The 15,156-nt window shown below is 36.8% G+C and overlaps 1 protein-coding gene across 4 annotated transcripts in view; it reads right to left on the bottom strand.

Annotated features, from left to right (window-relative positions):
* LOC121381941 (mediator of RNA polymerase II transcription subunit 24-like) overlaps positions 1–15,152 on the bottom strand; it is a 37,691-nt gene extending 22,539 nt beyond the window's left edge. For 2 of the 4 annotated variants that reach the window (XM_041511365.1, XM_041511368.1), the window contains exons 1-8: positions 14,925–15,152; positions 13,353–13,555; positions 10,804–10,886; positions 9,601–9,713; positions 8,789–9,012; positions 6,577–6,700; positions 4,039–4,198; positions 36–149 (exon numbers count right to left, since the gene is read on the bottom strand). In XM_041511365.1, the coding sequence (XP_041367299.1) occupies positions 36–149; positions 4,039–4,198; positions 6,577–6,700; positions 8,789–9,012; positions 9,601–9,713; positions 10,804–10,886; positions 13,353–13,506 (972 nt within the window). In that variant the 5' untranslated portion in view covers positions 13,507–13,555; positions 14,925–15,152. Of the gene's footprint in view, positions 1–35; positions 150–4,038; positions 4,199–6,576; positions 6,701–8,788; positions 9,013–9,600; positions 9,714–10,803; positions 10,887–13,352; positions 13,556–14,752; positions 14,904–14,924 lie in introns of those variants that run through there. The other 2 variants (XM_041511367.1, XM_041511366.1) reach the window with 2 other exon arrangements.
* Positions 15,153–15,156: the final 4 nt, after the last annotated feature.

Here is a 15,156-nt window from a genome sequence, read left to right as displayed (position 1 = left end):
TTTAAGATAATGCAAACATTTTTAAAACTTCTCACCTTAAGAAAGGTGAATGCTGCCCACTTGAGTTCCTCTTGAGAGTCTGTCGAGTCGACCAAACCCATGAAACACGCACGGAACATTTCCTGGTACAGCTGAGGCCAACTCAGTTTCTACAGTTAAAATATAGTTTCATTTGTTTTGTGACATCACTAGAGCACACTTATTAACACCACTAGAGCTCACTAAATAAATATCAACTTTTGTTAACAACACTAACAGAGCACATTCATTGGCCATTGAACATTAAATGTTAAAGGGACATTCTTGAGTTTGCTGCAATTTTTAACATGTTATCGACTAACAGAGACATTTGACGATTGTAATTACATATCAAATATATTTTTCTGCATAAAATATTAGTGGCTGTATATTAAACGTGTTTCTGATCATTCTAATATTTGCACTAAGTTAAATTTTATTTCCTAAAAAAGATTTTTTTCCTTACGTACAAAATTATTTGAAGACAAAATCCAGTTTGGGCTTCTTACAAATATACTACTCAAAAGAATTTAAGGGTCAGACGATATTTTCGACATTATTTTCTGAATGTCAATTATATCAGCTAGACCATAATGTCACGCATGGTATTGTTCCATTTTGACGAAAGTGGGTCTAAGCAACCCATAAATGAATTAAAATCCACTGTCATTGACACTGTCGACTAGTTCTAATGGCAAAAACATGCTTACATTTGCACGTAAATTAGGGCGAAAGCGAAAGGTCTGCTAAGTGCCCATAACTTGCTTTTTCACAAAGCGCTTCATTTGCACGCTTTGCACGTGTATTCCATGTTCCCAATGCTGAATTTCCATATAATTGGAGCTTGCGTTCGTGTATGGTGCACTCCAAATTCGACAATGGTACGACTTCAACTGACTATCGAAGATCAAGGAAGGGCTATTGCTTGGCTTCAGGATGGCAATACGCAAAGAAATGTTGCTCTGAGACTTGGTGTCAGTCAGAGTGTTGTTGGCGACTGTGGCAACGGTACCAAGCAACGAATTCTATTCGAAATCGTCCACGTTCGGGAAGACCCCGAAGCACTACAAATAGAGAGGACCGCTACATCACCAATATGGCTCTACGCCAACGCACAACCACTGCACGCCGATTACGTGACAATCTGCGGACTGCGACTGGAACTCGAGTGTCTGATCAAACCATACGCAATCGTCTGAGAGCCAATAATCTACGCTGCCGTCGCCAGGCTGTTCGACCACCACTCCTACCATGTCACAGAATGGCCAGACGTCACTGGTGCATGCTTCATCTGCAGTGGCAACGTGTTCAGTGGGGTCGAGAGATGTTCACTGATGAGTCCAGGTTTAGTCTCCAGTTCAACGACGGTCGGGTTCGTGTCTACAGACGTCCTGGGGAGCGCTTCGCTGACGTTAACGTTAGACAATGTCACCGGTTCGGTGGTGGCAGCGTCATGGTGTGGGGCGGCATCTCTATCCACCACAGGACCCCCCTCTATGTGGTGGATGGCAATCTGAATGGAATCCGCTATCTGAATGAGATTATCCGGCCGTTGGTTCTCCCAGGCCTTCAGCAGATTGGCGGTGGGGCAGTTCTGCAGGATGACAATGCCAGACCCCACCGCGCCAGGGTGGTAACGGACTTTCTCAGACAACAAGGTATCGCCAGGATGGATTGGCCAGCATATTCGCCTGACTTGGCCCCAATAGAGCACGCCTGGGACGAATTAGGCAGGAGAGTTCGGGATAACCATGCCCCTCCGGCCAACCTTCATGATCTGGGTCAACTTCTTATGGCAGAGTGGCAGGCCATTCCCCAAGAGTTCTTCAGACGTCTGATCAACAGCATGAGGCAACGATGTGTCGAGTGTATTTGCACCAGGGGTGGATTCACACACTATTAAACGAATGTTCTAATGTGTAAAATCCATGTTTGACAACCTTCAACTTTGACAGCATGTCATGTGACTTTCTTGTATACAGTGACGTTTATTTGTGGTTTTTTGTAAATATGGAACAATAAAAAAAAAAATGGGTGTAGTTTACATTGTCAATCTAATACACTCTGAAACTTATTTGGTTATAAATTTTTGACCCTTAAATTCTTTTGAGTAGTATATATTAAGATGACCACAAACACATTGAATATCCAGACACTGATATTCTAAACAAGAAAATATATTTAATATATGCAAGTTTAATTGTAGAAATATTTTATTAGTCGGAAACATCTTACAATGCAGCAAACTCGGGAATGTCCCTTTAACAAAATAAATAGCCTGGATAATAAACCTAGACAATAAGCTCTTTATTATAGCTGATTCAGCAAGAAGATTCAGATCGCAACATAAAGGTTTCTTTGCAAATACAGGATGTGTAAAAATTTCCAAATCGTTGCCTCCATCTCAGTGTAACTAATTGGCATTTTCCCATAGGAAAGTCAGGGCTCACCCTCCCTATTCCCAAATAAGCCAACTGTTAATTTTATTTACAAAAAGGCTAAAAACAATACTTAGTAGTTGGCTAAATAAAATTGAAAAAATTAGCCTTTTTTCAATCATGTTCAAGGAAATATTCTAAATATATTTTTTTTAAATTGGCTAAAACTAAATTATTTTCTGTGTGAGCGTTGGAAGTATGTATGTCATGTATACATGTAATAATATTGACTTGTGGATAATTATTGTTTTATATTAATGCATTGGTTTTATTTGTTTTCATGTAATTAATTATTTTATTTCCATAAACAGGTAGTGAATTACAACAGATTGTGTACCTTTAATTATTTTATTCTTAATGACAAGTTGATTACTATTTTCAGGTATCTTGGCTTGTTACAAATTGCACAGGCATGTATGACACCTTGCACAACTTAGTAACAATAGCACTATCACCCATGCGCCGCGCCTGTCCTATTGTTTCCAGCTTGGGTACAGTGTAAGCTGATGTGGTTTTAGCGTTCTTGTCTGAAGTGATAGCTTATTACAGTTCACTGTTTCCTTAAATACTGGTGTACGTCTGGTATTGTGGTCCACATTATAGTTTGCTCTTCTAGAGTTAATACTTCATGTTTGCTTAATTTATTGGAAGATATTTCTAGAGAAGACTTAAGGTTAGTTATAGTTAGGTTATTTATTGTTTGGCTACACTATAATAACATATACTTTAATGTAAATGTAATTGACTAAATCATGCTTTATAACAAGTAATTATTATATATTTCTGTATAACATTATAAACTGTACAGTGTAATATTAATTCTTATTAATTCAGTAATTTGATTAATCTAAATCTAAATATGTGATAAACATAATTTAATATGAATGCAATGTTTGCTAGTGTATGTTTGTGGTGATGAACACTTTAGAGATTGTTGTATTTTATTATATATTTTATGAAGCATAACGTGTCTGCGTGGTTATTTATTATTGTAATTCTTTTATGCAGATACGTCAATCCTTTTAAGTGTGACCAGTTCCATTTGCCCTGGTGTCACATACTTGGTATGTAATATATTTGTATATGTATTTTTATAATATAATTCTTATTTCAGGACATGTATGTATTTCACATGATTGAGAATATCTTGTGTATTGTAATTTGTTATAATGGAGACATATATTAAATCATTTATTTGGACATGTGAGTGATAATGTATATTATGTATTATAACTATATCTGTTGTAATCATAAGACATATTTTGTATTATGCATTAATTACTTTTATGTCATGCCACGTTAAATACTATTATTTAAATGAAGGAATATTATGTATTGTGTATCCTGAGATTTATATATGCATAATGAATGTATTGTTATATTGTATTTTAATTATATTGTTATAGGGTGATATAAAAATGGAATCTATTGTCAGCCATTAAAGAGTCATTTGACCCAAAACAATGCAGTTGTCATTTGTTCCAAAACGATGATGCTACTACATACACATTCCATATCTTGAATAAAAAAGTAAAAAGTAATTTTTGAAATCCTGATGATTTATCAAGCAAATGTTCATTACCAGTAGTCTAGTGATGACCAAGACTTGGTCGACAAATGGCTGCATTTCATTGGTTGGATTCAGCACTACCTCCAGTGCCACAAGCCCATTGATAGTTGGACAAATGGGAAGGTGAGGAACTTGTAGTATCGGAGTGTTCGACAACTGAGATTCTTGTAATCTACAAATAAGAAATAAAAAACATTACTTCAACATCGGTCAACAGCTGACATTCCAGTAACATACAAACAGAAAACAATTTATATCAAAAATGGAAAGGAGTGGTTAACAAAATCTCAGCTGATTTTAAACTATGACTAATTGGTGTTGAACGTTTTCCTGTCTTCACAAAGAATATATGAACTGTACAGCAACAATGGATGTTTCATGAATCTTCCACAAACAGAACAACACATACCATGGCCTTTCATACACCAGTTATGGACCACTTGTTGGGTAAAAAAGGATAATTCAGACCCAATGCATCTCATGTGATCACTACCACAGAGCTATAAGTTATAACATGCAATTTATTATGCTAGAAGTCAACAGATATATCAACTGTAAAATCTCCTCGAAAAAATACATATTCTATCTCTAATGTCAGCTACTGCTAATGCTGGATGTCAAGCACTGGAACACATTGACTGATTAACCATCAGTTACTGGATGTCAAGCACTGGAACACATTGACTGATTAACCATCAGTTACTGGATGTCAAGCACTGGAACACATTGATTGATTAACCATCAGTTACTGGATGTCAAGCACTTGGCAATGCTGAGTTGCCTTGAGAGGAAGGAAGGAAATGTTCTATTTAACGGCGCACGGTTATATGGTGTCAGGCATATGGCTACGGACGACACAGATATAGAGAGAGGAACCCGCTGTCGTCACTTCATGGGCTACTCTTTCCGATTAGCAGCAAGGGATCTTTTATATGCACCATCCCACAGACAGGATAACACATACCATGGCCTTTGTTATACCAGTTGTGGAGCACTAGCTGGAACGAGAAATAGCTCATTGAGGCCACCAACGTGTTCGATCCGAAACCAACCGTGCATCAAGCGAGCGCTTTACCACATCCTGCCCCTTCTTCAGAGGAAACCCACTACATTTTTTCATTAATGGCAAGGAGTATTTCATAAGCACTTCCCCCACATATAACAGCCTTTGATATAATAGCTGATGGATACTGTTTACCGAGTACAGGTGACCAAACTAAACCAAACAATAGGTCCACCAAGGTGGTTCAAGATGGAATAAAGCTAATCAAGAACACACTCAACCAACCCAGTTAAATCTCACCCGTACATGGAAAAGATCCAACATGTGAAAGACTTATTGAAACACGTACCGAGCCTGGTAGAGCGTTCTGTGTTAACTGACTGTGTGAAAGACTTATTGAAACACGTACCGAGCCCGGTAGAGCGTTCTGTGTTAACTGACTGTGTGAAAGACTTATTGAAACACGTACCGAGCCCGGTAGAGCGTTCTGTGTTAACTGACTGTGTGAAAGACTTATTGAAACACGTACCGAGCCCGGTAGAGCGTTCTGTGTTAACTGACTGTGTGAAAGACTTATTGAAACATGTACCGAGCCCGGTAGAGCGTTCTGCAGTAACTGACTGTGTGAAAGACTTATTGAAACACGTACCGAGCCCGGTAGAGCGTTCTGTGTTAACGGACTGTGTGAAAGACTTATTGAAACACGTACCGAGCCCGGTAGAGCGTTCTGTGTTAACTGACTGTGTGAAAGACTTACTGAGACAAACTGGTGAGAGTGAGCAACACTTTCTCACGTACCGAGCCCGGTAGAGCGTTCTGCGGTAACTGATTGTGTAAAAGACTTATTGAAACAAACTGGTGAGAGTGGGCAACACTTTCTCAAGTACCGAGCCCGGTAGAGCGTTCTGCGGTAACTGATTGTGTAAAAGACTTATTGAAACAAACTGGTGAGAGTGGGCAACACTTTCTCGTGTACCAAGCCCGGTAGAGCGTTCTGCAGTAACTGACTGTGAAAAAGACTTACTGAGACAAACTGGTGAGAGTGAGCGACACTTTCTCGCGTACTGAGCCTGGTAGCGCATTCTGTGGTAACTGATTGAGAAAGACTTATTGAAACAAACTGGTGAGAGTGGGCAACACTTTCTCACGTACCGAGCCCGGTACAGCGTTCTGCAGTAACTGACTGTGAAAAAGACTTACTGAGACAAACTGGTGAGAGTGAGCGACACTTTCTCGCGTACTGAGCCCGGTAGCGCATTCTGTGGTAACTGATTGAGAAAGACTTACTGAGACAAACTGGTGAGAGTGAGTGACACTTTCTCACGTACCAAGCCCGGTAGAGCGTTCTGTGGTAACTGACTGTGTAAAAGACTTACTGAGACAAACTGGTGAGAGTGAGTGACTCTTTCTCGTGTACCAAGCCCGGTAGAGCGTTCTGTGTTAACTGACTGTCAGAAAGACTGAGATAAACTGGTGAGAGTGAGTGACACTTTCTCGCATATTGAGCCCGGTAGCGCATTTGTGGTAACTGACTGAGTAAGACTTACTGAGACAAACTGGTGAGAGTGAGCGACACTTTCTCGCGTACCGAGCCTGGTAGAGAATTCTGTGGCAGCTGACTCAGTGTACCGCGCACGTTCAGTTCAGTCTGCTCAAACTCACGGTACACATCTGAAAACATAAATTAAAATACTTCACACAAAAACTACTAATTATACTTGGTTATAGGAGTTTTTATATCAAAGACAAAAATCTTTGACAAATATAATAACATTAGATTTCTTCATCAGTCAGTGAAACCCAGGGCTCGAATTTAACGGCGGCAACGACGGCAATTGCTGTCAGTGACATATAAACTGCCGTCAGTTGGGGGCGTAACCGATGGCACTTTTGTGCCGTCAGATAAAATTACTGCAGTCGGTAAAGCTCCTGACCGACAGCAAAATGTATAAACGTGTATGAACATTATCTGCCAGTATTTAACACGGATGTTTGGATCCTGGTTGGAGTTAATGGGTGTTTAGTTCGTATCACGCAATGAAACTATATTTAGTCATGCGCGTACCATGTGTTGTTGTATAATATACATTCTCACTGCATTTTGCCTCCTCACTTTCGTGATATGCCACCTCATTTGATGTGTGGCAGCCCCATTTGTTGTTTCTGCACCCCTCTTTATTTTTTGGTATCCTGTTATAATTTACATCACCCAGTTCTGATGCACATTTTTTTCACACTGAAAAACATCGATCAGTCTGCACACTGGACATCAAAGGAAACAAGCCGTGTTGTGTACGAAAAACTTCAGTAGCTTACGGCAGTTACGGTAACATAATTTAACACTATTTTTCAACAGCCTCTGTTGTGTCCCATACCAGTATCCATCTGTATGTTTGATACACAAATAAAAGTTATATTTTATTTTAACAATGAAAACATTTTATTTTTATTTTTTCGGCAATCTCCGACAGAACCCCCCCACACACACACTTATTTGGCACCAACTTTGTGACGTGATCAGAACAGTCATTCTGTCTTTTGTGTCCATTAACTTGTGTCTGATATTTTAACCTCAGTGCAGATTTAATTGGCCGTAACTGATGATTTTTACTTACTGTCATTTGTTTATTCAACAATTCCTTAATAAATATTAGAAACATTTATTATTATTATTATTTCTTTCTTTTTTTTTCTTTTTTTCGGGGGGGTGGGGGGGTATCACCTATAAAAATGGAAGTGGTAGTGTTCATTATTAAAATCATTTATCTTGGGTGCCAAATAATATATACACTGCCTTTACAAAACCTACTTTTTATCACCTGGCAATATCAATGCGATCGATTCACTCGATGAAGATGGAAATAAAAAACCCTAGGGAAATATTATCCCAAGGTAGCGAATCGCTTAAAAAAATCTCTTTATTATTTTTCAGATATCTTGAAATCTTTATTAAAATAATAATATTAAAACTTTGATCGGTTTAGCAAAATGAATACCCGTGACTGTCGAACCGACATCCCGTTTTAACTGAACTATGCTTTTCAGGGTTTTTTTTAAATGGTGGGGTGGGTTTCATTGTATTTTGTTCACAAAGTGACAATTATTCTTTTAACAGGGCTTATAGATTATGGTAGCCCCAGTCCCATGGCTAGTTATGTTCAATGTTGGGCTAGTAAATAACTACTATTGCCATGCCCGACGGCTAGTGAATTTTTTTGGTCAAATGTTGCAGTTAAGTCTATTTTGTAAATATGAATATCCTGCCCACCAAGTCCACCCCCAATGTTACTGTTTTTAAGCTGAATATCCTGCCCCCCAAGTCCACCCCCAATGTTACTGTTTTTAAGCTATCTCTCGCTCTCTCTTTAGGTGACATATTCAATTTTTATTATCATTTAGTAAAATTGTATTAACTTAAACTTAAAGTAAAGTAGGGCTAATGAATTTTTAATTGTGGCTAGTAAATTTTTAAAATCACTGATCCCATGGTTAGTGGATTTTAAAACAAATTCTAGAAGATCTGTTTTAACAGTTCTAACGAGAACAGTTTTAGGAATTTAGCGTTTTTGTTTGAAAATATGTAGCAATATATTTTCCATATTATCCATCATTTTAAATGGAAATTTGTTTTAATTAAAGTATTAAAGAAATATGTCCTCTAAATTCAACTTCAATTAGCAAACTACACATTACCGAGCGATGGTTAAAACCCTAAAATCTATAAACAACCTGAAGTGTTAACAAACAACACAAACTGACCAACGACTTCAGAGCGTGAGATCTGTAACAAGGCGCACACAGTCTGCTGTTCCAGCATTCTTAAAACCGCGGTACTCGAGTTTTCAATGATCGCCAAGTACTCCTGGCTCTGTTTGCCTTCCTGCACCTTCTGCAGACACCGCAGGGTTGTCAATAGCAACCAGTGCAGCAGTAACAGCAGAGATTTGCTTAGCTGGAGAGCACTGTCTGGGCTGTATGTAAAACTAGAACACAACAAAAAAACTAATGTTATGTTTTTTATATGTTAAATATAGCTGACAACACAAGAAATGTGAAATGCAAGATACTAATAAAATGTATTGCTTTAGACGGCAATATGAAACACACAGAAGAACATTGAAATTTTAAGCTATCAGACATTTAAAAGAAAAGAGTTTCTGTTATATCATAAGTTATACTATGGGGATTATTAACAGATAACTGTTAATTTTTTTAACAAGGTGGCTACATTTAGTCTTTGGCTCATAAAAGTGTCTTTAAATTAGTCACATTTTAATAATTTTTAAGGAAATACTCTACATATCTAAAAATTGGCTAAAGCAAAATTTGTTTCAGTGTGAACCCTAAAATTATCGCGAGGTGGATACCCCAGACAAAATCAAGATATGAAATATATTGCAAGTAATCCATCTCTTCCTTGTGACAACATGTTACCGCACACATAAAGAAGATTAAGACCCAGTTACTGCCAAGTAATACATGTGTGTAATACTTTCTCAACGACCTGGCTAGCTATATAGTGTTTATTTTATTTTATTTTCAATCAGCATGTTTGATAACAAATATTTTACCTTATTTTTGTTGCGAACACTTCAGCCAGATCAACAAGAGCCAGCACACAGTAGGGTCGAGTGAGTTGCTCAAACTTGGAGATGTGTTTGAACACTGAGCTGTAGGGTATCACCTAAAACAACACAAAACGATGAGTGTCGTTAACATGATAATATTCATTATTGGTATAATACATGAATGTATAGGGCTTCTAGAATTTAATAAACATCCACTAGCCATGGAATCAGTGATTTAAAAAATGTACTAGCCATGATTAAAAATTCAGTAGCCCTACTTTAAATAACTACAATTTTACTAATACATGTAGTAATAATCCGATATGTCACATAAAGAGGGAGATAGAGCTCGAAAAACCACCTTAGATTGGGGAGTGGGAAGAGAGGGCAGGATATTTATATTTACAAAATAAGACTTAAATAATCTAGAAGCCCTGATGTACATTTGATTATTCATATGTAAATCACTATGTTTTGTACACTGAATAATAACAACTTATTAATGTTGCTGAAAGATGATAGTTTTGGAATAAATAAATCTGTTATCAACACGCCTCTGAGAATTGAACATTTGGATAACCCATTTAGACGTTTTTATATTTAGTTTATTTCTGGACTCGAACTTAATGACGGCAATTGCCGTAGTTGAGATATAAATTGCCATAGGTCAGGAGCGTCACCGATGGCACTTTTCTGCCACTGGTTAAAAAGTTCTGCCATTGGTAAAGCAACTCAACGATGGCAAACTGTATATCAGGGGTGGGAATTGGTGAACTGTAAAAAAGAGGAAATCTAGAGGTCCTGGAAATTCTTGAAATCCTAGGTTAAAATCTGTGCCATGTGACACATTTTTTGAGGAAAGGACGATTAAAATGCAAAGAAATGCAATGTTCCATGAGAGGAAAACAGCTGATCCGAGGAGAATTCCCACCCCTGGTATATAGCTGGTGTATATTATCTGCTAGTATTTAACATTTATGCTTTTGAAATGTCTACATATAGCAAAAATCACTTTGCAAAACAAACTGTTATAGGCCGTTTCACCCATGGCAATGTTTTCTAAAAATTGCTGTAGGCAACAAATTCTTAAGTTGGAGTCCTGTATTTACTAAATTTGTTCCTGTGCTTTCAAAACAAACTTGTTTTATAACAGTGTCTGCAAATTGGTTCCTCTGAAACAGATGTAAGAGGTCATAGAAATCTCACCTGTGAAAGCACGGCATGTTTTAGATAGGACAGAACCAGTGTGTTTGGACTGCTTCCAACCAATGCTTGCTGTAGTAAAATCTCTGAAAGTCACAAGAAACTTTATGGCATTATGTGGACTCATACAGTGGTACACTGTTTGGGCAGTTCATATTTGCATGAACCAAACAAATATATGCAGTCAATTCCTACGTTAATTAAATTACCGGTAGTTAAATGGATATGCAGACTTTCGATGTATCACATAATGTTTGAGATGGACTTGACGATGAATGAACATACAGTACATGTAAATATCCTTGGCAACAGCCAATGTCATGCATGTTACGAACTGTTTTGGCTCTTCCATATGCACCATTTTACATCAAATATCTTTATATATAAAAACTAACAGATCATCTGTTTTTCAAATTAAATATTTTGTTAACACAAGCCTGGTTGGTTAAATATTTGTTTGAAATGGACAGGTTATGTTTTGATACACCTATGATATCAATGGGTTTTAAAGTACGATACTGCTAAAGGAAAGAAATGTTTTGTTTAACGACGCTCTCAACCCATTTTATTTACGGTTATATGGCGTCAGACATATGGTTAAGGACCACACAGATTTTGAGAGGAAACCCGCTGTCGCCACTACATGGGCTACTCTTTCCGATTAGCAGCAAGGGATCTAAAAGGAAGTAATAAATACTAATATATGAGAGTTATCTAGTAAAATGTTGTTTTATGGGTCATTCAACAACAAAACAACAAAATTCCACAAATCTTCCTGGGCGACCATCTTCGATATTTAAGAAAGTTTACAGGTACTCATTTGTGCATCCATATAAATAATGGATGCATGCACATTTTTTGGGCCAAATTCTAATTAGTTTTGAAATTATGGCTGGTCAAATGCAGGGCCTGTTGGCCCATTTTATGCACTTGTGGTTACAGAGACAATTTTTTAATGCTAATAACTTTTTTAATTATAAAGATATCAAGCTGAAATTTGAACAACCATAATTTCAAAACAAATTAGAATTTGTCCCTAAAATTTTGCAAGCATCTATTATTTATATGGATGTACAATTGGGTGAAATTTTATAAACATTGGAGATGCTTACACTGGGACTAAAAAAAAATTCCACCTACTGATCTTCAAATGCTCAGTGAGAATGAAATGTTACTTTATTGCTCTTTGCTAGAACAGGTTTGACAAATTTTTGGATTTTTTTTTTTTTTTAAATAGAAAGGTTATAGCCTACATACATGTGTACCTACCCTTATTTTTCTCCCCATATGTAACCAGAACCGAACATATTTTTTTATTTGGCCTAATAAAAATTGACTTTTGTCTTTGTCACACCCACATCTAATTTCAGATTTGGGTGAATGAGACACAAAGAATCAATTATTATCCACATAAATGTAGTTCAAAATATAGGGATGCAGTCATTAGATTATGCTTGGTAGATGTTTTTGTAACAATGCTCTGCAGACATAATTCTTTGGCGTTTCTATTTATTCGGTTATTGTTTGTTTCTATAATGTACGCCTTTCACACTACATGTCATAGGATGTTTTTAGTACAATATGCCCAGTAAAGATAATCTTTAGCCCTGCCCTTTCAACTTGTTTGGTTTCTGTTTGCTTTACCAATTAAGTGTACAGGTGTCCTCTATTGTGATATTGTGAAGTAATTAGCTTAAGCTTGTTTCACCAAGTCTAAACGTCTAAAAAAACATTTAATTAAATTGGAATTGAAGACGAGTTTTTATTTTATTTCGCCATTGAAGGAGAACATGACATGGTAATAAAGTCTTCCGACGCGGAGGCTTGCATTACCTATTTACCACATCATGACATGTGAGATAATGTATGAGCGAGTAGACAAATCGTCCGCATGATAATCAATACAAACAGTTAATAAAAAACGGATATTAATGTTGAATTCTAACTCTATTTTACTTTTTTCGTTATAGTATACCACAAAATAATGTTAAGAAACGATTACAATGTCAAAAGAAATAACTATTAATATGTTTGAAAAAAATGCAGTCATCGAGTGGATGAAATGCCCGATGTGAGTGGACGAATCATCCGTGGATAAATTGTCCAGTGGATGAACCGTCTGGAAAGCAAAATATACAGGGAAATATAACCAGTATGACACACGTATGTCATAATGATTTTAAGTGCTCAATGAATTATCTAATTTTGGGAAGCAACGTCGTAACTTAATGCAGTTCCCCCAGTCTTACTTTTAGCTTTGTATAATTGCTTACGGAAATGATGTCACTTCATCGTCTCCTTCTAGTTATATTTGAAACGTTTTGACATGGTCCTTGTTATTCATAAAACTAATTTTATGGATCAGAAAGAAATTATTACACTTGTGTGTGAATCATACTGATTTTACGAAACTATTGTCAGGATTCATGCATTACCCTTGCTCTCGTTCGGTCAGTACGAAAATCTTGACACTTGTTTTGTAAAATCAGTACAACACACAAGCTTACAAGTATAATAATCTGTATTTACACACTACCTAAAAGGGTACATACCTGACAAATCGCATGTTTCTCCAGTATGTCCTGCGACGATACGTTTCAGATGAACTCCCCATTTGACCTCCGACCACCTCTCACGCCACGCCCTCATCAGGGTCAGCTTGACCTGGTTGGTCAGACTGCTCACCTCTTTGTGACCTACTTCCATTGTGTTCAATCTTCAGTCCAGTGAGAAAAGAATTTCAGTTTTTTTCAACCTAAAAAAAGAATAGACGTATGTACACAGGGTTCATACACTTCAACAGGTTTCATTTTCCAAGGCTTTTAAGCACTATTTTAGTTAATTTTCCAGGACGTTTCTTTTTACCCTAATCCAGGAGTCTGAATAAATTACCTAAAAAAGAGTTTGTTTAACGACACCCCAGCAAATTGTTTATAATTCAGCAATTGGTATGTCACATAGTTTTTGCCACACATGGTCTACAGGAAATACACCCCATCTAGATATATCACTTGGATCTAAAGATGTAAAAATATATGAATAAAAAATATTGCAGGGTAATTTGTTTTTAACTTGTATGTGTTTGGGTGTGCATGTATGTATATGTGTGTGTGTGTGTGTGTCCCAATGCTGAATCCTGAAGCAAAACATTTCATAGTCATAATACTAATCATATTGTTGATTTTTTTTTAAGGCATTAAGGGTTTTTTTCCTGTAGTGGGTGTATTAGTGATTAATATGTGAATTTTTGGTTATCAAGGAATTCAAAAATTATCTATGCAAAGGTATTTAATGTCGAACATAAGATCATTGTTTTATTAGAGCGGGAATCTTTTACTACCATTTGGTGGAGACTGTTGCTATAATTGTTCTCTGACGGTTAGAGACGATCACCTGAAATTTACAATTAAAAAAACTTTCCCAATCAAAAAAACTCACTAAGAAAATAATTCTGCCAAAATCGTATCCAATAAGTGGGGTTTTTTTTACTTTGTTGACACTTTATAAATATCATATGATTTATACCAACCACAAATATAGTCGTAATAATAATGTTGTCGGGCGTAAACATGCGTATCTGTCCATTTCCACCTTGTTGATAAAATGCAGAACAGAACAGATTTTAGAGTTTATGAAACATCAAATGTGAGTAGTCAGTCACATAGTGCATAAATCACCCGTTTGCTGGAGAGGAAAGCGTTACCTTCCGATACATTTTACATTTTATACACAGTCTACAAATATCTCTCAGCCCATGGGCATTTTTTCTGGTTCGGCTTGCCAGGTTGCTGAAATACAGATGGAGCATCTTGCTCTACCAGAGTCTAGTGTCCACTACTTTCTTTTGATCTATGCTCAAGTCCTGCAAACAACAAATTCTTAGTGAGGTTTTTTGATTGGGAAAAAGTTAGAGAGCGTGATAACCGTCCAAATGTCCGTTTAACTCTCTTACCGTCAGAGTACTCGGGCTAGGGCGATCTCATGAAGGAAGGTGTCGAAAACTGGTTACTGGCGTAATTTGGTTACGTTACGATATTTTACACATAATTAGCAGTTGACAGCGCCGAAGGAAAATATTTCCACAATCATTTATTGCTTTATGACACACACAATGTTTTATTCACCTTTGTATATACAATCTGATGCTGGTGTCTGCAAACAAACGAAAATGAAATCGGAAATGTACACAAAACGGCTGTCAGGCCCGGCAAAGGAAGCTGCCATTTTATCAGGCGCGCATAATAATGATGGCGTTAAAGGCGGGATTTTAAAATGCTTTTTTAAAAATATAGACACCTTAAAATTTATATTACATTATTATGATACATCCTAATACCTAACACAGTAAACCCAAAT

This window comes from Gigantopelta aegis, chromosome 9, assembly GCF_016097555.1.
Source record: "Gigantopelta aegis isolate Gae_Host chromosome 9, Gae_host_genome, whole genome shotgun sequence".
Lineage (NCBI taxonomy): Eukaryota > Metazoa > Mollusca > Gastropoda > Neomphalida > Peltospiridae > Gigantopelta > Gigantopelta aegis.
Note: the sequence above shows the minus strand (reverse complement) of the source record. Positions and strands in the feature narration are given on the sequence as shown.